The 25,275-nt window shown below is 38.5% G+C and overlaps 1 protein-coding gene across 1 annotated transcript in view; it reads left to right on the plus strand.

The window, feature by feature from the left end:
• Positions 1 to 6: 6 nt before the first annotated feature.
• The window catches only part of LOC103512859 (neuroglian), a 35,477-nt gene continuing 10,208 nt past the window's right edge, over positions 7 to 25,275 (plus strand). The window contains exons 1-10 of the mRNA XM_026826219.1: positions 7 to 73; positions 13,644 to 13,776; positions 17,311 to 17,457; positions 19,659 to 19,857; positions 20,870 to 21,062; positions 21,314 to 21,391; positions 21,478 to 21,569; positions 21,773 to 21,842; positions 22,236 to 22,506; positions 23,296 to 23,457. Of these exons, the coding sequence (XP_026682020.1) occupies positions 10 to 73; positions 13,644 to 13,776; positions 17,311 to 17,457; positions 19,659 to 19,857; positions 20,870 to 21,062; positions 21,314 to 21,391; positions 21,478 to 21,569; positions 21,773 to 21,842; positions 22,236 to 22,506; positions 23,296 to 23,457 (1,409 nt within the window). The 5' untranslated portion in view covers positions 7 to 9. The remainder of the gene's footprint in view (positions 74 to 13,643; positions 13,777 to 17,310; positions 17,458 to 19,658; positions 19,858 to 20,869; positions 21,063 to 21,313; positions 21,392 to 21,477; positions 21,570 to 21,772; positions 21,843 to 22,235; positions 22,507 to 23,295; positions 23,458 to 25,275) is intronic.

Raw genomic sequence — 25,275 nt, forward strand, 5'->3', positions numbered from 1 at the left:
GTTGACAACATGATTGGGCAGCAGCTCAGTTTGTGTTTTCTGGCGCTCAGTATTGCCACAAGCACTGCCTTAGGTAAGTTATTCCAGTTAGATGTAAGTACATAACTAGTATGGGAATTTTTTTTTACTGTTTGACTACAAAATAAAAAAAAAAAAGTTCTGAATTTTGATAGGATATCAGTAGAAGTTTAGATTAAACCAATGGAATAGGTACTTGTCACCCAGCGCTACTTTCTATTGCAAAAAATCTTGTGATGTTCACACCATTCCCTCCGTTCTTTCGTACTCTAAAACTTTATCACAACCGTAGACCAACCAATCAAATGCCTTGAGACTATGCTTAGCACGAACTTAAGAGCCAGCATTTTGTTCATAAATATGGGTGTTAGATTATCATATGACCTTTGAGGGAGATATCGGATAGATAAAATTCAACATGAGCCTCTGGTCTCCTTATCGAATTTTGCGTCCTATGTGTTAGAGCTTTTAAGTATTTCTAACTGGATAAAAGATAAAAGTCACTGCTTTACAAGCTTGCAATTGCAACTTCTGATACATCGTAAAATCTGGTAAACGTTGAACCGGTTTGTAAATATGTCCAATATGACCACTAAAGCTTGACTTAAATAGCCGATAGCCCCTTTACCTATATGAATACATACCAAGTGGAACTTTTTATATCAATGAGCAATCTTATTCTTCTTGGCTGCTTTACAAGCTTGCAATTGCAACTTCTGATACATCGTGAGTTCTGCTAAACGTTGAACCGGTTCGTACATTATGTCCAATATGACCACATGACCACTAAAGCTTATAAAAAGTCGATATTTATAACCTAAGGTGGAGTGTGTGAGTCATCATCATCTAAAGTTGTAAAGCCAAAACATTGAGTTCAGTTCACCGTGTAAAGTTGTAAACATACCTACTAAATATGGTATAGATTTTTTACGCCAAGTTCTACACTTTAACCATCAGAAATTTGATACCTACTACTATCTGAAAATTGGAGTCCAGCAGATTTTTACTGAAAATCCTCTCATAGTAGCTTTCCATCATAGGAAAGGTCGTTTAAAACAACAACTTTATTTCATTTTCATGTGATTAGGGAATGCTCTCATTTCAGATTCAATCTCTCCAGTCCCTCATGATCCCTATCAGCAATGAAATGATTGTTTCCTCAACCCCCTCTCCCAGCTAACGAAATCAATGTGTTAAATCGTGTTGAAAATCATGATACTTTTCTTCAATTGATGCTTTAGTGTTGCTCAATTATAACAAAGAAAGCGAACAAATTAGGTCGCACAAAAATACACGAAACATTACACAATAGAAGAAAGATGATGAAAAGAATGTTCCATCTGTTCAAATTCAAATAAAAAGAGTACCCAGGATTCAACAAAACCTACATAGCCCACAAAATATGATATTTAATTGTTCATTTGATATTCTGTATCCGTACTGTGAGATTTCTATCGAAGTTACCTTAAGGAACTTGGAGCATTTTGAATACTGTGCTACTGAGAGTTCAATACGTTGTTCATTTGATATTCTGTATCCGTACTGTGAGATTTCTATCGAAGTTACCTTAAGGAACTTGGAGCATTTTGAATACTGTGCTACTGAGAGTTCAATACGTTATACGCTCGTAATAACAATGGAAATAAAGCCAAGAGGAATTGCATAGGGGTGGTTTTAGTTCTGGTATTGCTATGCTAGACTTGGTACACCTGAGCTTCTATTAACCTGACACTGACAGGAAATAGAAGAGGGAAATTGGAGTTTTGTTTGTGTTTAACCGTTGCATTTTATTTCTTCAGGATAGGGACATACTGTGGATGATGGTTGGTTTTCGACCAACCCCTACCCCCTACCATTGGTTTTCTACCAACCGCATGTTTAGGAAAGGTTCTGTATTTTCTGAACTGACTGTACAGTAAACAAAAAATTCTGTTCATTTGGCTTGTCCTCTAATTTGGTCTATTGGCATTGGTGTTGTTTTTGCTGTAAATTTCATGAGTCATTTGAGTTTCCCACGTATGGAAGAATATGCAAGATTTTCACGTAGATAAGAGCAAGATATCAAGATAAGCATGCAGTAGAATTTTCAAGATAAAGATTTCCTTTCCCTTGGAAGTTCTTGCTGTTCGTGCTGGATTGAATTAGATTTCAGTCACTTGAGACCTGACTACCTGAGCGACGAGAAATGTCTGTGACTTGCATTTGTCGTTTTGACAGACTCAAAGTTATGTGACGGAGACTGGAACTTCTTTGCTTGACATTCGTGCTGGATTGAATTAGATTTCAGTCACTTGAGACCTGACTACCTGAGCGACGAGAAATGTCTGTGACTTGCATTTGTCGTTTTGAATTGGATTGCATGTAGTTTTGAATTAGATTACATGTATGTTTTGAATTGGAATACCGGATTACATACTCGTGAAGATCCTTTTGAGTGGAGCTCAGTGGTCTCTTGTAACATTTCTCTGTAAAAATAAAGCTGGAATGAGTAGAGACTGAGATTATCATATGACCTTTGAGGGAGATATCGGATAGATAAAATTCAACATGAGCCTCTGGTCTCCTTATCGAATTTTGCGTCCTATGCTCTGTAAAAATAAAGCTGGAATGAGTAGAGACTGAGAGAGATATCGAGAGAGAGCTTTTAAATATTTCCAACTGGATAAAAGATAAAAGTCACAAAAAATCTAATCAGGTCGCCGAGTCTCAAATAGCCGATAGCTCCTTATCAATACCAAGTGGAACTTTTTATATCAATGAGCAAACTTATTCTTCTTGGCTGCGTTGCGAGCTTGCAATTGCAACTTCTGATACATCGTAAAATCTGGTAAACGTTGAACCGGTTTGTAAATATGTCCAATATGACCACTAAAGCTTATAAAAAGTCGATATTTATGTCCTAAGGTGGGGTATGTGAGTCATCATCTAAAGTTGTAAAGCCAGAAGAACATTGAGTTCACCGTGTAAACAAGTAAACATACTAAATATGGTATAGATTTTTCACACTGTAATAATTTTGAAACTTTTACCATCAGAAATTAAATTTTACGATCTGAAGCTTGGAGTCCAGCAGATTTTTACTGAAAAGGTTCTCATAGTAGCTTTTCATCATAGGAAAGATCGTATAAAACCTTATTTATTTCTTTTTCATGTGATTAGGGAATGTTCTTCATTTCAGATTCAATTTCTCCAGTCTCTCATGATCTCTATCAGCAATAAAATAATTGTTTCCTCAACCCCCTCTCTAACTAACGAAATCATGTTACTAAGTAAATATGGTATGGATTTTTCACACTGTAATAATTTTGAAACTTTTACCATCAGAAATAAAATTTTACGATCTGAAGCTTGGAGTCCAGCAGATTTTTACTGAAAATCCTCTCATAGTAGCTTTCCATCGTAGGAAAGGTCGTTTAAAACAACAACTTTATTTCACTTTCATGTGATTAGGGAATGCTCTCATTTCAGATTCAATTTCTCCAGTCCCTCATGATCTCTATCAGCAATAAAATGATTGTTTCCTCAACCCCCTCTCCCAGCTAACGAAATCAATGTGTTAAATCGTGTTGAAAATCATGATACTCTCTTCACTGTCAATTGATGCTTTATTGTTGCTCAATTATAACAAAGAAAGCGAACAAATTAAGTCGCACAAAAATACACGAAACATTACACAATAGAAGAAAGATGATGAAAAGAATGTTCCATCTGTTCAAATTCAAATAAAAGCTTTTGACGGGTTTTCGCATTTTGGGAAAACAGGTATGAAGTTGTAGACGACAGAGCAAACTTCGGAAGTGAAGGGAACTTTTGTTTACGGTCAAAAAGTTTCACTGCAACGAAAGTTTAGGGGACATAGCTTTCATCTCCCTTTACCATTTCTGTGTACAATGCATGAAGAGTAACTTCTAAATCCAAAGGTATTACTACGTATTATATTTGTTTTGAACTCATTGAGAGCACAGTTTGCCGGTGTTAACGCTCTTGCTTGTCATCAAACTGGTATGTTTTTATGTGTACTTCTGAAACACTTAGATGGAAAGTTATCTTCAATTTATGAATATTTTAATATCAAGTCTCTTTCTGACGTTTGTCTACAGTGTAGACTCTACATTTTACATTTATGTATATCCTTCAGGAATTACGGCCCAAATGATCCAAAACGTTTTTCGAGAGATTCTGATAATAATGGGTTCGTAAGTGTTTGCTGATCAATTTAGTCTACTCTGTTTATTGTACATATGTTGCAAGATTGTCTGTCTTCCATTTCTGTTTTACTCCCTTCTCTTTTAAGGAATATTCAGTATTCAAGAGATTCGGACTTAATGTTTTCCTACGCCCGTAGCGGCACCTTAGTTGGACTCCTTACAAGATCTTCACGTGATACGTGAAAACAATGATATCTCTTAAGGAGTATTTTACATTCTGTCATTATATGTTTGTTGATTGTCGGATTCTGCTTCTAGTATCTTGGAGTCAACCTTGCATCACAGACAGAACCTACAACTCACTACAGGTTTACTTGTCAAGCATGAGCGATGGGTATTGATTTTGCATTGTGTATTCAATCGAGAACGTCGAATAGTTCTATCTCTGAATTTGTCTGTCTATTCTGTCTCAATACGTATACATAATTACTGCATAATATTTTTTCAATCATTATCCTGCATAATATTTTCCTGCATAATTACTTCAATCATTATCCTGCATAATCACTGCATAATATTTTTTCAATCATTTCAAATCATTATCCAACTTTGATCAGAAAAGCTCTGACCTTTTTATCGCACATTTTGAGCTTGTGTTATCGGCTGGATGACTCATTTTATATTTCGACTTTGTGGAGGTATAATCTTTATCTCGCGTGCTGTACTTTAGTTCCGACGTTACAAGAACCTCAACTTTGAAACACGTCACAATGTTTTCCTACGCCCGTAGCGGCACCTTAGTTGGACTCCTTACAAGATCTTCACGTGATACGTGAAAACAATGATATCTCTTAAGGAGTATTTTACATTCTGTCATCAGTATATGTATAGGTTGATTGTCGGATTCTGCTTCTAGTATCTTGGAGTCAACCTTGCATCACAGAACATACAACTCACTAGTACAGGTTTACTTGTCAAGCATGAGCGATGGGTATTGATTTTGCATTGTGTATTCAATCGAGAACGTCGAATAGTTCTATCTCTGAATAATACATGTTTTTTATCCATTGATTGGACGTGAAGTAAAGGTTCATAGATCTGCGATGACTTTGCACAATTATCTGAAGAAACTACTGACAGCAGATCCTTCTGCATTAGAACGGGAGTTCATGGTTGCATACCGTGAAACAATCGAATTCTCCCTATCACCGATCAGATATACGTTACCTACCTACATACGTACCAAAGTAATCTGAAAATGTTCTTCTCGGGCGATGCAAAGTGTTCATCGTTTGCCTCTGGTTTCGGCGATTTCAATGTTTTATAAAGTAATCGTTTGCCTCTGGTTTCGGCGATTTCGATGTTTTAGAATAGTCCATTTTAATGTGCTCTTACATTATGCTAAGAATTAGCCTTAATCTATTACTTAAAGTATATTTCATGGGAATATTACAAAGGTAGGTAGGTAGGTATCTTCTACCCATTACGTCAATCTGCTGCGTGAATAGCAGGCTTTTGCCTTTCAAATCTCTCAAGAGACGACTAGCAGAAAAGATAGTAAAATTTAATGGGCATTTATCATAATGTGTTTCCAAATTTTCGATAGCTATCTTTTCCTTCTAATATTTCGTGTACACTGTCACCTATTACTTAAAGTATATTTCATGGGAATATTACAAAGGTACGTAGGTATCTTCTACCCATTACATCAATCTGCTGCGTGAATAGCAGGCTTTTGCCTTTCAAATCTCTCAAGAGACGACTAGCAGAAAAAATAGTAAAATTTAATGGGCATTTATCATAATGTGTTTCCAAATTTTCGATAGCTATCTTTTCCTTCTAATATTTCGTGTATACTGTCAATTTGAGCCCAATTTTCTCGTAAAGAAATGAAGAAGCAGAAGAAGAAAATGTTGATGGTTCACGAAAATTTTAATATTTCTCTGCCATCATTTCGTTGCAGAATCTTAGAGCTATGGGGACATGCCATGTTCTTTTTATTAGAGAAAATCCAATTGTCCTACAAAATGTAAAATTGTGGGCTCCTGACAAATGAAATTATAGGTTTTCCTAAATTCTGAGGCATACTTTCAGAAAGTGTGACAGGTTTGTGTCATCTTTCTTCCAAACTAGTAAATGACGAAGCCATTCCTTTCAACATTTCATGTTAAATGGATCGGGATTTCATAATTAAAGACTGAAAAACAAGATTCTTGGCTCCTGACAAATGAAATTAGGTTTTCCTAAATTCTGAGGCATACTTTCAGAAAGTGTGACAGGTTTGTGTCATCTTTCTTCCAAACTAGTAAATGACGAAGCCATCTTTTTATTAGAGAAAATCCAATTATTCTACAAAATGTAAAATTGGGCTCCTGACAAATGAAATTAGGTTTTCCTAAAATCGGAGGCATACTTTCAGAAAGTGTGACAGGTTTGTGTCATCTTTCTTCCAAACTAGTAAATGACGAAGCCATTCCCTTCAACATTTCATGTTAAATGGATCGGGATTTCATAATTAAAGACTGAAAAACAAGATTCTTTCTACGTCATTAGGTTGTGTGCGTGTCTTAGAGACAGAGCTTCGAATCCACGCATGGCTCGAAAATTTTGAACGGCAATCATGATTCATATGTTAATATGTAAATCATCCATGTGATGACTCAAAAGTTGCTCGTGATTACCAAAAGTTGCATGGCTAAATTGAAATAGGAACAAAGAACAATTCACCGACTCGGAATGCTCTTCTTTAAACACCGCTCGCTTTCAGAGAGTATACATTTTTTAATATGTTTCATATATATATTTATACAATATACATATATTAAACATGTGTTTCGTAGAAGATTCTTTCTACGTCATTAGGTTGTGTGCGTGTCTTAGAGACAGAGCTTCCAATCCACGCATGGCTCGAAAATTTTGAACGGCAATCATGATTCATATGTTAATATGTAAATCATCCATGTGATGACTCAAAAGTTGCTCGTGATTACCAAAAGTTGCGTGGCTAAATTGAAATAGGAACAAAGAACAATTCACCGACTCGGAATGCTCTTCTTTAAACATCACCGCTCGCTTTCAGAGAGTATACATTTTTTAATATGTTTCATATATATATTTATACAATATACATATATTAAACATGTGTTTCGTAGCCCCTCTTGTTTTTGTTTCCAGCTTGCCTCGGTATTAGGAAGTCAGTGCTTGTACCCATTTCCATTTCATTTTGTACGGTTAAAACCGATCAATTTCGTTCACGCGATTTATGGACCAAACTCTTTTTTCTTCGAGAACTAATTTGATCATTATCTTGAGTTAGTGGCCGACCACAAAAACACCAGTAAATTATAGCTGTAGTTTTGAGTGGGAACACATGCAGTATGAGGAATTTGACGTGTATCAATTGAATAACTCCCATTCCTTCGTCTTGAATTCTTGATGGCTTGATGCCAAGAGAAAGTAAATTTAATCCTGTAATTAAATACTAAACCTCAAATGAAGTACATCGTTTACAATATTCACATACGAACAATCATTACAATCGGAACTACTGAATAAGTCTTCGACACAGCTTAGTCCTTGTAGCCTTGAGCTGTTGGGGTTCCACTGTACATGTGTAGCCAAAAACCTCCGGGGTATAAAATTATAAATGAAATTAAACTTGATCCCATTGTGTCGTTTGGCACAGTTTCGACCTCAGCAAGTGCCCGGAGAAATTTATGTATCTAAATTAGCAGAAATTGAGGGTTTCATTTCTGATGTGATTTATTTCTGATGTGATTTACCTATATCATTTTATTTTTAGCATACTTACCCAGGAGTTCTTGTTGGATTTTTACAAGTTTCGTTAAATCTTATTAAATATTACCTAGAATCGTACCGATAGGTATTCATGCTACATTGTATAGCATGATACGCTCTTGAAATCTTTTCCCAATCCACTCGTGTATTGTCAAGAGTCCTTGATGAGAAGGTATTCATGCTACATTGTATAGCATGATACGCTCTTGAAATCTTTTCCCAATCCACTCGTGTATTGTCAAGAGTCCTTGATGAGAATTTATTGCTTCAAAGCCCCCATCCGTGCAGCTTTGTAATAGCTGGATGCGATACAATTCACTATGTTGATTGTCGGATTCTGCTTCTAGTATCTTGGAGTCAACCTTGCATCACAGAACATACAACTCACTACAGGTTTACTTGTCAAGCATGAGCGACGGGTATTGATTTTGCATTGTGTATTCAATCGAGAACGTCGAATAGTTCTATCTCTGAATAATACATGTTTTTTTATCCATTGATTGGACGTGAAGTAAAGGTTCATAGATCTGCGATGACTTTGCACAATTATCTGAAGAAACTACTGACAGCAGATCCTTCTGCATTAGAACGGGAGTTCATGGTTGCATACCGTGAAACAATCGAATTCTCCCTATCACCTATACGTATACCTACCTACGTACCAAAGTAAAAGTAATCTGAAAATGTTCTTCTCGGGCGATGCAAAGTGTTCATCGTTTGCCTCTGGTTTCGGCGATTTCGATGTTTTAGAATAGTCTCCCACCCTGTATTGCATCACTTGATGCTCTCTCACGTATGTGTACCTATATGTGTAAATACACAGATATATTCCACCATACAATTATCCAACAGTGGATCCAATGTTTAATGAGATGTACCACAATGATGTATAAATGTATGGTAATGAATGGAGCCAAAGACCCTGTGCTTATACAAAGTTCAAAGTACCTACCTTGTTACCTAGATGCAATAAAAAAAGTTGTGCTTTACTTCTCAGAGCCTCGTTACCTACGTATTGAAAAGTTTTCTATACCTCATTAACGTTAGTTCCAACACGGGTTATTCATTAATTCGTTATCCGTAATTCCATACATACTCCTATGCAGATTTGGGATAGATTAACCATGGAATTTCGTTATTATCAACAATATTTTCATAGAAAATAGAGCCATCTGGAAAACTAAAAACAAACCTTGTTAGTCGTGCATCTTCCAACTGATTTGATGTCATGTAGAAATCCATGTTCACGGTTTATTTACACAGACCACCACATTTCTATTGATTTAACAATTTAACTTTACCTGTGGTCGTCCTTCAGTATTGCAGTGTCTAAGTACTGTCTATCTAACAGTAGTCATAAATTGAAGTTTTTTACAGACATTAAAAGCTACTGAATGTTTGTTTACAAGAAAAAGAAGTAATTTGTAACTTTGTTGCCTTATTAGGATAACATGGATAAGAACATACGACGAATTACACATCAGGCCCGGGACTATAAACTCATGTTGAAATATTGGTCTGACCTTTGAATATGCTCGATGACTGTCCGAATTCGAACTGATTTGAACATGGTTTTCGAGTATTTCGAAAACCATGGCGGCGTGCAATGCTTTAAAATTAAATTGATGGCACGCCGCCAATGCAGTGAAGCAGAAGTGAGATTAGAGGAAAGAGGAGTGCAATGAGGGGAAAGGTGATGACTCAAAAGTTGCTCGTGATTACCAAAAGTTGCATGGCTAAATTGAAATAGGAACAAAGAACAATTCACCGACTCGGAATGCTCTTCTTTAAACATCACCGCTCGCTTTCAGAGAGTATACATTTTTTAATATGTTTCATATATATATTTATACAATATACATATATTAAACATGTGTTTCGTATGTATCTACAATCTACAAATATTATATGACATCGGACCATTATGAAAATGACCTGTCAGAAAAAACTCACGTCTCAGGTTTGATATGTGCGTGATACAAACTGAAAATATTAAAAACACAGGATAATATTCAGCGTATTCTGTAGAATCCGCAGTGTTAACTATGCATTAAATTGGTACTCGTTCTCCTATTATTTGTATTATTGATTTCTTGTGCAAATTATACGTTAACCGGCAAACCGGCATATAAAGCTGTGCTGAACAAACATTTGCTAGTGTTTTGGATGTGTGTGTTTATGCGGGTTGCCTATCTACTATCTAGACGTGCACCATTTCCATGCTCGAGAACTGGGGATGTCTTTTGTATCATTTTCATATGAGGCCTTTTATGCATGAATATAAAATGTTTACCTACCATTTGTTTTGTTATCAGAAAAATTGAATGTTATGATCTTTAGAATTGAGGAGGGGGATTTTACCATACATTATGTACACAGGGAACCTATTACAATGTTTATTTTGTTTAACATTATTTCTTTTCACTGAAATTTATTGTATTTGATTATTACCCTCAATATACATATTCTCAACTTGACCTGGACTCAAACCACTATTCTTCTGATTTGTAGTCAATCACGGTAATGACTACACAACTAAGGTTGAGTAAGTAACCTACCTTTTGTACAGGCATATTAAATTTATGAGTTGGCATGGGGGACAATCGTATTAAGTGCATTGAAAACATTTATTATTGATTGCCTCAGGCGACAATGCCTTTAATCAAAAGCGGTAAAGCGATATAGCGACAGTCTGACATTGCCTGTGGGGTTTGGGGTTTGGCCGTTTGGCACACCAACTACATAAAACAACATGTAATAGCCGCACACTCATTTCATCTACAGCCATGTCTTATCTCAACCGTTTGGCACACCAACTACATAAAACAACATGTAATAGCCGCATACTCATTTCATATACAGCCATGTCTTATCTCAAGGGGCATTCGTTTTTCTTCCTCTTGTTCGTATCAGAACGGATAAGTGAGCGGAAGTAAAAAGGCAAAAAGACCTTGACTTTAGAGTTCAAGACTACGACAGTACGTTGCTCCCCCCTCACAGGCCAAAAGTATGATATGACGTATCGCCTATAGGTGTCACGCATTTTAAACAAAAGCCTATACCCAATCGATTTCGTTCTCAAATCAATTTGCAATTCCGCACATGTTAGGGGGAAAGGATGTGTTATCGCAATGTTACAACTTTATAACGTTTTGTAGATCTCAATAAGACTATCTACTTAGATCTAGTGAACTCTTGAGTAGAAGGTAATGTCAAATTAATATCTCAGCTCTTGGCAGCCTTGGGCATTTTCTTATGTGATTTGTGATGACTTGACCCTTAGTAAAAAGCTCTTTTGATACATGATAAAGCTCCTTTGATATAATATGGCCAAATTTTATTGAAATTGAGAATAAAATGCATGCCTCGACCGGAATCAAACCCACGTCCTTGTAATAAGTACATCAAGTACCACTGTGTACTAGTTTAATGTCTGACAAGACCATGTACTTAAATACGTCTGTGTGCCATTTTTAACCCGTCCCGCTGTGACAGTATTTAAAAAGGAAATGCATAAACTGTATTTTCGGAACAAAATAGGAAGAAATTTTGTATATCTACCTAAAGCTATGTCCAGTGTCCAGTCCACACATAGTCGACAGACGACAGACGTCGATGGACACGATTGACGAGATGAATCTATGTTGTCAAGGCAGTGTGGACGGTTTCAGTCGACATCGATAGACCGCCGTCGACTATGTGTGGACACACCTAAAGAGTTTAATTCTCACTTGTATATGTACATAGATAAAGATCGTGATAGCAAAATTGCAAATCTGAGCCGTCATCGACAAGTCTTGAACGACACGGGGGTTTTTTGGGATCGGCGGGGAACTTACATCTGTATCTTGAATAGAGAGAGGGAAAATATCTTGAATGTCAATTGAACACAAAACATGTATGTACATCCTGACAGTCTGATGCTTGCTTCTGAATTGTTTAAGGTTTCAGACAGGATAGCACCGGGAATGTCAAAAGTACCTAAGCATAAAATAAGGCAATGCCAAAGTATCCTAAGCATAACAGCTTGACTCCATAGTCCATACACAAAAATCCCAATCTGAGGCTTGGGTGTAGGGCCTAGATAACCCTAAAGAATTAAGCTTCTACTAATTTACGAATCCTAAGCATAAAATAACTAAGGTAATGCCAAAGTATCCACTGTATTTTAAATTGATATTAAAATAAATTTTTCGTAAGTAGGTAACACAAGTACCTATGTATGTACACTTGTGGAGGGAAGTTGTCTTTATAGCTTCAAGTCGAATGCAAGGGGTAGAAACTGGAAAACGATTCTCCCTTCCACAGCGAAATCAGAGGAGTGAGTAATGTAATGAGTTTGACAAATGATACTGAAGTTATCTCTGTATGGAACAAAATAGGAAGAAATTTTGTATATCTACCTAAAGCTATGTCCGGTGTTCAGTCCACACATTAATAGTCGACAGACACGATTGACGAGATGAATCTATGCTGTCAAGGCAGTGTGGACGGTTTCAGTCGACATCGATAGACCGCCGTCGACTGTGTGGACACACCTAAAGAGTTTAATTCTCACTTGTATGTACATAGATAAAGATCGTGATAGCAAAATTGCAAATCTGAGCCGTCATCGACAAGTCTTGAACGACACGGGGGTTTTTTGGGATAGGTAATGGGTGTACCTGGATGTTAGCAATTTGCTGAGGTAATGCTTTTTAAGGTCAGGCACGCAGACAGGAAGTATTTGAGAGGGGGGATGTTGGATTGAGATACCCTGAGGGAACGATTTTTTGTTGAGGACTTTGCTTGTAAAATGGGTTTCGGGCAGTATCATTATGAGCAAATATTGTATGTCCGACTATTTTCGACACCCTTCTTCGGATCTCTTATAATAGGTCCTCTAAAGACTAAAATAATATGGTTCCCTTCGGACCATGTTTTACACCATTTTGGGTTGCAGTGGGAAAGCCTTTCGCCTTTCGGCTCCTCCTTTTCAGTCCTTTCGACAAAAGTTCTTGTGTGAATATCTAATAGGACCCAGGTTGTAAACGATAGCCAATATGTTACTGTGAGTCTGTGAGATCTTTCGCCTTTCGGCTCCTCCTTTTCAGTCCTTTCGACAAAAGTTCTTGTGTGAATATCTAGGACCCAGGTTGTAAACGATAGCCAATATGTTACTGTGAGATGTTTTCTACTCTGTGAGATGTTTTCTGCTGATAAGAGAGTTTTGAAAAATCTTTCGCTCCAATAGGTTGACATACATTTTCTGTGAGATGTTTTCTGCTGATAAGAGAGTTTTGAAAAATCTTCCGCTCCAATAGGTTGACATACATTTTCCCAAACTCATCCTCATATCTCGCAGGCTTTTATTAATTTTCTTCCGTATTGCTTTCTCGATAACGTAGAAGATTATTTATTGCTCGATGCTTGTATCGAAAATGTCCACGTTATCTTCTAAATTTCGTCTTCAATGTGGTTATGTGTAGTGTTTGGTCAGGCCAAGTAAAGTGATATTCCTTTTTTTTCCGTTACGTGTATGACTCGAATCGAAAGTTTTTGAATTGAAACTATCTTGAACGTTTGACCTTACTTCGGTTGCTCAATTATGTTCGTTTGTCAATTATGTAGGTACAGAATTATACTTATTCTTATTAGAATCCTATTTTAACCTTACATTACCCCATCTTCTGTTCCCAGTTCAATCACCACCCCGGATAGTGAAGCAACCGCCAAGCTCCGAAGAGCTTCTCTTCCAAGTAGTGACCCAACAGAATGAAAACGAAAAACCCTTCCTCATTGAGTGTGAAGCTGAGGGTGAACCTGCCCCCAAGTAAGTCCCATTGTACAGTCCGTAGGCCTGGGGTTCGAAACTCGGTACCGGAGAAAAATGATTTGATAAATTCTTGCCATTTGGAGGGGGAAGGGGGATAAAGCCATGCAAAAATGAAAACTAGTCGGAAATGATACTTACTTACTTACTATTTAGTTTGTTAGTTTCCCTGCTTGGGAGGCCTGGGTTCGAATCTCGGTTACGGGGAAAAATGATCTGATCTGATAAAGATAAAAGTATAAAACTATAATGTGAAGGTATATTTTACATGTTTGCCCGCTTGGAATAATATAGGTCAAGTTTTATTCGTGCCATTTGGAGGGGGAAGGGGGATAAAGCCATGCAAAAATGAAAACCAGTCGGAAATGATACTTACTTACTATTTAGTTTGTTAGTTTCCCTGCTTGGGAGGCCTGGGTTCGAATCTCGGTTACGGGGAAAAATTCTCTGATCTGATAAAGATAAAAGTATAAAACTATAATGTGAAGGTATATTTTACATGTTTGCCCGCTTGGAATAATATAGGTCTTCAAGTGTACAGTAAATATTACTATGTACATTTATCAGTAAATAATGATGTTGTGTTGCATTTGCTGATGCATTATTGAAAGACAAGGTATTGGTTTCATATGCTGTATCAAGCATCTCTGATATTTACGTACATATCTAGATCCAGTATCGATATAGAAATAACTTTGTTATACGCCAGTTCCACTTGGCATGCTATACCTGTATGTAAGTATGGGGTATAGTAAAATACAGGATGTATCCTTCATTAGAGTGAATCTTACCTGAAAGTGTGACTACACTACAGTCGACCGTAGTGGATGGCTATCGATCGACTAGATCCAGTATCGATATAGAAATAACTTTGTTATACGCCAGTTCCACTTGGCATGCTATAACTGTATGTAAGTATGGGGTATAGTAAAATACTAATACAGGATGTATCCTTCATTAGAGTGAATCTTACCTGAAAGTGTGACTAATCTATAGATCCAGTATCGATATAGAAATAACTTTTTTATACGCCAGTTCCACTTGGCATGCTATATAACTGTATGTAAGTATGGGGTATAGTAAAATACTAATACAGGATGTATCCTTCATTAGAGTGAATCTTACCTGAAAGTGTGACTACACTACAGTCGACCGTAGTGGATGGCTATCGATCGACATTGGCTGGAACCCAGATCAATGTACGTTAAATAGTCTGGCTGGGGGACGTTAAACAGGGAGTGGGCCAGCTTAGTGTGGCTGGGGTACTTTAAACAGGGAGGATTCCAGCCTGATATTTCCCTTTGCTAAAGAAATAGCAAAGGTGCCACAGCCTGGAAAACTTCGCGAAACTTGGAAAAAAAAAACTTTTCCATGTGCTAAAATTAGAACAAACTGTAAACCTTTCCAAACGCGATTTTGCTTTGCTCGTGACATTATTGTTGCAATAAAAGCAAAAATCAATTTGCAATTCCGCACATGCCAGGGGGAAAGGATGTGCTATGGCAATGTTACAACTTTATAACGTTTTGTAGATCTCAATAAGAATATCTAGATGTAGTGAACTCTTGAGTAGAAGGTAATGTCAAATTAATATCTCAGCTCTTGGCAGCCTTGGGCATTTTCTTGTGTGATTTGTGATGACTTGACCCTTAAGGAAAAAGCTCTTTTGGTACATGATAAAGCTCTTTTGATATAATATGGCCAAATTTTATTGAAATTGAGAATAAAATGTAATAAGTACATCAAGTACCACTGTGTACTAGTTTAATGCCTGACGAGACCATGTACTTAAATACGTCTGTGTGCCATTTTTAACCCGTCCCGCTGTGACAGTATTTAAAAAGGAAATGCATAAACTGTATTTTAAATTGATATTAAAATAAATTTTTCGTAAGTAGGTAACACAAGTACCTATGTACAATGTACATCCTGACAGCCTGATGCTTGCTTCTGAATTATTTAAGGTTTCAGACAGGATAGCACCGGGAATGTCAAAAGTACCTAAGTAAGCATAAAATAAGATAAGGCCAAAGTATCCTAAGCATAACAGCTTGACTCCATAGTCCATACACAAAAATCCCAATCTGAGGCTTGGGTGTAGGGCCTAGATAACCCTAAAAAATTAAGCTTCTACTAATTTACGAATCCTAAGCATAAAATAACTAAGGTAATGCCTAAGTATCCTAAGATTCCTAAGCATAAAGTATCTTAAGGTATAAAAGTGTCAACGTCCTCTGTATTTTTATCTGAGATCTTATCTTGGGCCCGCACTTCCTCTCCTTTCTCTGTTATCGGCTGGAACGATCGCTCCTCTAATATGCTTATTGATAACAATGGGTAATGGGTGTACCTGGGTGTTAGCAATTTGCTGAGGTAATGCTTTTTAAGGTCAGGCACGCAGACAGGAAGTATTTGAGAGAGGGGATGTTGGATTGAGATACCCTGAGGGAACGATTTTTAGTCCGTCCTTCCTTTATTATTACAATAGTAATAAAAAGGTATAAGGGACGGACTATTGTATTTATTGAGGACTTTGCTTGTAAAATGGGTTTCGGGCAGTATCATTATTTTTTTTGCAGCTGATACCAAAATTACCAAACTTGTCTGTGGATTGTGCTAAACACGGTTGCATTCATTGTTCATCCTCCGTTGGGTTAGATAAATCCCTACTCCCCTCAAAAGGAACTTTCAGATTGCCAGTAGACGATTGAAAGATCACATGGCGTTTCCAGTTTCCTTCTTTTGCAGCTGATACCAAAATTACCAAACTTGTCTGTGGATTGTGCTAAACATGGTTGCATTCATTGTTCATCCTCCGTTGGGTTAGATAAATCCCTACTCCCCTCAAAAGGAACTTTCAGATTGGGTATCTACTTAAAGCTATGTCCAGTGTCCAGTCCACACATAGTCGACAGACGTCGATGGACACGATTGACGAGATGAATCAATGTTGTCAAGGCAGTGTGGACGGTTTCAGTCGACATCGATAGACCGCCGTCGACTATGTGTGGACACAGCTAAAGAGTTCAATTCTCACTTGTATGTACAATGTACATAGATAAAGATCGTGATAGCAAAATTGCAAATCTGAGCCGTCATCGACAAGTCTTGAACGACACGGGGGTTTTTTGGGATCCTAGGACTTTGTGAACTTTGATTGATCCTAGTATCAGGAAATGGCCAATTTTCTCAAAATTATTCTACATACATATAACTGTGATATTGATGATGATGATGATGATGATGATGATGATGATGATGATGATGATGATGATGATGATGATGATGACTATTTTCCTTTACAGGAAGCTTCAGGCAGTATCAAGAGTATCAACAATTCCCGTATGACAATTGACCCGGAAGGTAACCTGTGGTTTTCCAATGTGACGAGACAAGATGCCAGTGAGGACTAGCGGCTAGGACTTTGTGAACTTTGATTGATCCTAGTATCAGGAAAAGGCATATGATTATGGTCTATCCAATCTACTCAAAAAGGTTCTAGATATAACAGTGACATTGATTACTATGTTTTCCTTTACAGGAAGCTTCAGGCAGTATTAAGAGTATCAACAATTCCCGTATGACAATTGACCCGGAAGGTAACCTGTGGTTTTCCAATGTGACGAGACAAGATGCCAGTGAGGACTTCTACTATGCGTGCTCTGCCACTTCACTCTACAGGTAAAGCCGACAACTGCTATATTAGACTCGTGTGGTCTGTGTCGGAGCATGCCCATCCCGTAGTATGCTTCTCATCAGACGGGCGAGAAGAGACCCAATACTTCCCTTTTAGGTGCTGGATCAACATGAGAACACCAGAAAGTAACTTGTTGAAATATTTGCAATCAAAAACGAGTGCAAATTTTTGTTGATGGTGGACATCGAACCCGGGACCTTCTGCATAACAAGCGCGTTACCACTGGGCTAACCATGTCCTCCAATTATCTATCTGGAATTCTGGAGAGATGACCACGGGCTATTTTCATTTCCTTCTTTTTCTCCCCCAATACATATGTATTCCTTCAAGAATTTTTCATCTGGAAATGGAAGGTAGTCTTGGACGACCCCCAAGACTACGATGAATAGATATGATCCATAAAAACACACAAAATACGATGCATCATGATGAGATCATGCTGTATCGTGAAAATCTGTCCTCAGCAAGAAAAACAAAAAAACAGTAGGGGAAGAAATTGATGGAGTGCATTGTAGAAGGAAGAAGAAGAAGAAGAAGAGGAGGAGGAGGAGGAAGAAGAGGAAGAGGAGGAGGAGGAAGAGGAGAAGAAGAAGACTAAGAAGAAGAAGAGGAAGAAGAAGAAGAGATACGAAAGGAGAGATGGGTGGGAGGAGAAGGGTGGAAAGGAGATAGGCAAAGGAGGGGAGGTTGGAAATACTGGAGAGAAGTGGAACGAAAAGGAGGAGAAGGGGAAAGGGTGGTTGGAATGGAGGAAGGGAGAAGAGGTAGGAAAAGAAGGGGAAAGGATGGATGGAGTGAGGGTAAACTCGACAAAGGGCACAGAGGGGAAGGGAGCTGTATGACTCACTTCCCCCCGTTTTCCCCTACACCCACTGGAAGTGTAAGTATGCACTTGAGGCACATAAACTTTGTGACAAAGGTTTTCAATTTTGTTCAAGTGTTGTTCAGATGCATAAACAAGAAATGAAAGGAGAGATGGGTGGGAGGAGAAGGGTGGAAAGGAGATAGGCAAAGGAGGGGAGGTTGGAAATACTAGAGAGAAGTGGTACGAAAAGGAGGAGAAGGGGAAAGGTTGTTTGAATGGAGGAAGGGATAAGAGGTAGGAAAAGAAGGGGAAAGGGTGGATGGAGTGAGGGTAAACTCGACAAAGGGCATAGAGGGGAAGGGAGCTGTATGACTCACTTGCCCCCGCTTTCCCCTACACCCACTAGAAGTGTAAGTATGCACTTGAGGCACATAAACTTTGTGACAAAGGTTTTCAATTTTGTTCAAGTGTTGTTCAGATGCATAAACAAGAAAACGGGAAGATAACGCGTTCGTAGAATCTTTCAATGCTAATAATGAGAGCAGGGTGTCTACTAAAATGGAAAAATAAAATTCCCTGACTTTTCCCGGTTTTCCAGTCCAATTTTTCAAAATTTCCAGTCTACTTTTCCAAGATTTTCCACAAGAGTAATGAGAATGCACGGTAGAAGTTGGTGACATTTTAGGTGGGAATGGCATTCGATGGAAAAGTGAATTGGAATTGAATTAACATTTCACTAAAAGCCTCCCTTCAATTCAGCTTCGTTGGAGCGGAAGAGAGTAATGAGAATGCACGGTAGAAGTTGGTGACATTTTAGGTGGGAATGGCATTCGATGGAAAAGTGCATTGGAATTGAATTAACATTTCACTAAAAGCCTCCCTTCAATTCAGCTTCGTTGGAGCGGAATACAATTTTCCTCCATTTAGGAAAAATCTTTTGTTGTAATTATCAAGAAAATGAAATGAAATTTGATTTTTCCAAATTTTGAAGAGTGGGGGGATAAGATGAACTGAGAAATAGCTACCCTCATACCATGTTTTGTGCATACTTTTTTCATCCGACTAGGGTAAGGTCTTGAGTCCTCCATTTGCACCATGAAATAACTGCGCCGCAGGCCAAAATTTTTCAAGATAAATGACCTTTGACCAAGATAATGACCTCAAGACTACTACAGCCATTTCCCTTTGATCTGGCTTTGGGCCCCTAATAGGTATTTACTAAAAGTGAACTGGCATTTTTTTAAAAAAAATAATAACAATATAGAATATAATAACAGCGCCGCAGGCGAAATTTTTGAACATTTTGGTCTAAAATCTTCAGAAATTCAGTCTCATCGATACATATCACTAATCATGAATCTTCCCTTTATTTTCCCACAGGAGTGAATACAAGATAGGAAACCGTATCCTTCTCAATGTGATAGCTACGGGGATTTCAGCCTCTCAGAACCGACATGCGTTACGTATCACCAATCATGAATCTTCCCTTTATTTTCCCCACAGGAGTGAATACAAGATAGGAAACCGTATCCTTCTCAATGTGATAGCTACGGGGATTTCAGCCTCTCAGAACCGACATGCGCCTTGATCCCATCTTCTCCTGCCGAATCAAATTAAACTTGGTATTTCATCAACAATCCCTTTCCCTTCTCTCTCTTCTCACCCTCCCTCCGAACCGATATCTTCTATGTATTACGCCTACAGTTTAAAAAAAATCATCTCATGAAATATGGGTGTGTTTGTTTTCATTCTTTCCCTTCCTCCCTCTTTTTCCCTCTCTCCCTCCCTGCCTCTCCACGGAAGAAGGAAGTGGCACTGAGGAATAAGAAGGTGGAGCTGTTCTGTATATTTGGAGGTGAGTAGGGAGAGAATATTAATAGTGCTTATTTTTTTATACTGCTCAAATAGGACTGAAGAGTCTCTTTACCTCATTTGTAGGCTACTATACTGATTGAATAGGACTGAATCCCTTTTATCCTGGAAGAAAGGGTCCCTTTTAAACGGTTTGAACAGGACTAAAAAATTCCTTTACCCTAAGTACTAACTATTATTGTGCACGAATTCTTAAATTTGAATAATGTTGGGACAATGTTCCTTACCTCGGCCGGGATTGAACCCACGCCTTGCTATTTAGCAGGCGAGCGCCTTAGTGATGAAACAGGGATGAACTAGAATAGACAACCTGTATGGTGCGGGAATTGCCAGGTACAGTGATGATCTGTTCAGGGAAATAATTTAATCACTTAGGTGCGATTGCCAAGTTTATTTATTCTCGTTACTGTACCTCGAATGGCACGTGACTTTTCATTCCAGTCCCAAGTCCAGGAGGTTGTCAGATTAGTTTTTAAATAAAACCAGTGATGAAATCATTGAAATTTATTATTAAATCCTAGCTGTGTAAACAAGATATATTATAGTCGTATTCTATTCCCTGTTCCTGAATTCATCCTTACTTAAATTGGTATCCCCATGATGCCTTCCCTCGGAACCCGAATCTCCTATTTATTACCCATGATATCAACTCTCCCCTCCCTCCCTTTCCCTCTCCCTCTCACCAAAAGAAAATCTATTCGAATGGATAAACATTATCAATAGTTAATATCTTTTCATTAACATGGGCTATGTTTTCTTTCTCCAGCTTTTCATTACAATGGGCTATAATGTTTTTCTTTCTCCAGGTACCGATGAGTCCGTGGGCTAACTTCACATTCCGGGTGATCGCCTCGAACAAGATCGGCAAATCCCTCCCCTCCGAACACTCGTCAGTATGTACTACTCAACCTGACGTACCCTTCGCATGGATATAAAAGAATATGCCTTGAAGTAATGCGAAAGTAGTACAAAGGTACATTAACAATGTAAGATTTGGAAATTTGCCCTACATCTTCTGGTACGTATGTCCTAAAAAAAAAAACCTCTCTCCAATTTCAGTCCCGGGCACTGTCCAATCTCTCGAGGCAATACCATTGGGCTCGTCAGCCTTCTATCTCAAGTGGGTCAAACCCGAACAGCCCAACGGGGTCCTGATGGGCTACATGTACCCTTCAAGAACCCGGACAATGTAGAAGGTCGTGGTAGTACGCCTAACAATTTGGTTATCAGCTGGACGGTAAGCACTCATGACTTTTATTTGTAGGATTATAATAGCACTAGTAACTTATTGCAATTGAGGGGCAGTCTGAAAGAGATCACTCGTCAGTATGTACTACTCAACCTAAAGTACCCTTCAAGAACCCGGACAATGTAGAAGGTCGTGGTAGTACGCCTAACAATTTGGTTATCAGCTGGACGGTAAGCACTCGGGACTTTTATTTTCAAGAGGTTTGATAGAGGCAATTGTAACTGCTAAAGTCCTATTGTCTCGAAACCAAAGACAGGATAGGAGAAAGCCAGCCTTTCCGAGAACGAACAGTATCCGTTCACGATAAAATCGGCCCGGGCAGAAATCGAACCCGAGGCCTAGCGCTTACAAGGCAGACGCTCTACCAACCAAGGTACTAGCATTCAATGGCGCGTACAACGGACCCCCTAGTGAAATCATCAGTTTTGTTACGCCTGAGGGAGGTAGGTGTATAAGGTTTTGTTTTTTTAGTCAGCGGCTGTAGCACGTTGATTTTTTTAAAAGCTTTGATAGAGGGAACTGTAACTGTTACTACAGAAGTTTTATCGTCCCGAAATCGAAGAGAGAAGGAGTACAGGATTAGGTGATTTTAATACAATGTACCTAAGTCCACCTCTGTGGCTGACTCTCAACCTGGAGGCGCTGGGTTCAAATCCCGGCCTGGGCGGAAATTTCTGACCAAAATTTTACGTTCCTGGATAGGCATGGATATAAAAGAATATGCCTTGAAGTAATGCGAAAGTAGTACAAAGGTACATTAACAATGTAAGATTTGGAAATTTGCCCTACATCTTCTGGTACGTATGTCCTAAAAAAAAACCTCTCTCTAATTTCAGTCCCGGGCACTGTCCAGTCTCTCGAGGCAATACCATTGGGCTCGTCAGCCTTCTATCTCAAGTGGGTCAAACCCGAACAGCCCAACGGGGTCCTGATGGGCTACAAAATCAAATACCAGTCCGTGAAGGGTACCAAGGTGGGGCCGTTATTGGAACGTCTCCCGTACATTTCGGACCCCACGACAACTTCAGCTAAGCTGGCGGGACTCGAACCCTCGACCAAGTATAGAATCCATCTGGCGGGTTATACCAAGGCAGGGGATGGAGCAGAGTAAGTATTTATTTTTTCCTAAGAGGTTTGATAGAGTGAACTGTAACTGCCAAGGTCTAAGTATTTATTTTATTTTTCTCAAGAGGTTTGATAGAGGGAACTGTAACTGCCAAGGTCTAAGTATTTATTTTATTTTTCTCAAGAGGTTTGATAGAGGGAACTGCAACTGTCAAGGTCTTATCGTTCCGAAATCAAAGAGAGAAGGAAGACAGGATAGGAGAAAGCCAGCCATTGCGAGAACAAACCCTATCCGTTCAGTAAAAAATCCGCCCCGGACGGGAATCGAACCCGAAAGCGACCTAGCGCTTCCGAGGCAGACGCGGCTAACCTGGCTAACTAGGCTGGCTATTTAGTTTGTCTCTTCCACCATAGCCATCGAACGGTTCATTTGTGATGAAATTTCGTACGCTCCTTCAGCAAATAAAGGAAATTATTGGAAATATCTCCTCATTATATCTTATACGAGTACATACAGTTTATAAGAAGGGACCAACAACCTTTTTAAACAAATAGGTCACCCGTTCAGGCACAAACCATACCTGATGCCGCTTTATCTTCCTGTTCTTTGGGGATTTCATACGAATTAATCTGAGATTTATTTTCTTGCCAGCTATTTTATCGAACACCGAACCCGCGGCACAGACAACGTGGCTCCGGGCAAACCTAACTTCAAGCTGGTCCGTAGCGGTACGGAGAATGGCTATGGAGCGTTCAAGGCGATGCCGCTTTATCTTCCTGTTCTTTTGGGGATTTCATACGAATTAATTTGGTGTTCATTTTTCTTGCCAGCTATTTCATCGAACACCGGACCCGCGGCACAGACAACGTGGCTCCGGGCAAACCTAACTTCAAGCTGGTCCGTAGCGGTACGGAGAATGGCTATGGAGCGTTCAAGGTCATTTGGGAACCTAACCCAGAACGTCCCGGATCTCACTTCTTTGTCAAATATAGGTAAGCTTGAGACAATTTTATTTCTTCACTTTGTAATTTCAAGGAGTTGACTTTTTCAGGTAAATCCCCTTTAGGGATGAACTATTCATTTCTAACGAAAGGCACAATTTTGGGTCGGGGTTGTGTTTTTTGGGTCACTTGGAAGCTATTCGCTATGAAAACTCATTTTGGTATTTTCAAGAGGTTTGATAGGTCGGGTCGGGTCGGTACCTACTCGATGAATCCTAATAGTACAGATGGCTATGTTGGCTGACTGAGATCTGAATGTTGTTGTTTACAAATGTCTGGCATTTTGACCATTAGGCCATTTCCTACTATAAGAAGTATAACAGTGATCATAAATTACACAAGGTAGGTTAGATTCGTAGAAGCTTAACCCAGCCTTTAAGGCTGTTTGCCCCTACACCTAAGCCTTGGAGTGGGCTTTTTGTGTATGTAGTTAACGCTAGGTAGGGTACTTTTGTTTACAAGATGGCTGCCCTACACTAGTAATTTTCACTAGTCCATACTTTCGTTGAATAGGCTACTGAATTTTTTCAGGGTCTGTTTAGTATGTTCCTGTATCAATTATATACTCACTTGCGTACCATAACACAGAAATAATTCTAGGGACCTGTTCCAAAAACGACTCCACAATCCTGAACATTTACTCCACGCCCAGAAAATATTGACGAACTCAGCGACGTTTTTTCTGTGCTTGGAGTAAATAGTGGGGAGTGCAGAGTCATGGAATAGGGCCCAGCTACTTGTATCTAGAATTGTACGCAGCTGTTCTGCTAGTTTTTGCCGCTTCATTATATCGAGTGATTTTGATTTGAGAGTAAAAGAAAGAATTCTCTAACCCAAGTGTGACTATTTGAATAACATGACTTAATTTACTCTAAAACGTAATGTAACACTTGGATTTCATAGTCGAAAAGAACGTCACATTTTGTGGTCTGCTCATATTAGTCTACGAAGGCTTAAAAAAAAAAAAAAATGTTCATCTGTGATTTAGAGAGTATCTCCGTACTTATTGAGTTTTCAATTTCAAAACATTAGTTGGATAGTTTTAGCAAAATTCGACCTTGCAAAAATACAATCACGCTGATTTCTAATACGTTTTCTTCTGTGTACTCGGGTTGAAATTGTGAAACGAGATAACGTTGTGCTAAACCTATCCACTAATATTCCTTGAGTTCTGTTCTGTCGCCTATTTCCTTTCCATTCTTCAGTATATCGAGTGATTTTCATTTGAGAGTAGAAGAAAGAATTCTCTAACCCAAGTGTGACTATTTGAATAACATGACTTAATTTACTCTCAAACGTAATGTAACACTTGGATTTCTTTGTCGAAAAGAACGTCACATTTTGTGGTCTGCTCATATTAGTCTACGAAGGCTTAAAAAAAAAATGTTCATCTGTGATTTAGAGTAGAGAGTATCTCCGTACTTATTGACTTTTCACTTTCAAAACATTAGTTGGATAGTTTTAGCAAAATTCGACCTTGCAAAAATACAATCACGCTGATTTCTAATAGGTTTTCCTCTGTGTACTCAGGTTGAAATTGTGAAACGAGATAACGTTGTGCTAAACCTATCCACTAATATTCCTTGAGTTCTGTTCTGTCGCCTATTTCCTTTCCATGGGAACAACAAAATTATCAAAAATCAAAATTATAATTGTATACGAAGGTCTTATCGTCCCGAAATCCCGAAGAAAGAATTAGGACAGGATAATAGAAAATCAGCCGTTCCGAGAACGAATATTATTTGTTTATGATAAAGTTCTCTGGCGGGAATCGAGCTCACGACCTTACGCTTACAAGACAGACGCGCT

The sequence above is a fragment of the Diaphorina citri genome, unplaced genomic scaffold (genome assembly GCF_000475195.1).
Source record: "Diaphorina citri unplaced genomic scaffold, Diaci psyllid genome assembly version 1.1 scaffold894, whole genome shotgun sequence".
Taxonomy (NCBI): Eukaryota; Metazoa; Arthropoda; class Insecta; order Hemiptera; family Psyllidae; genus Diaphorina; species Diaphorina citri.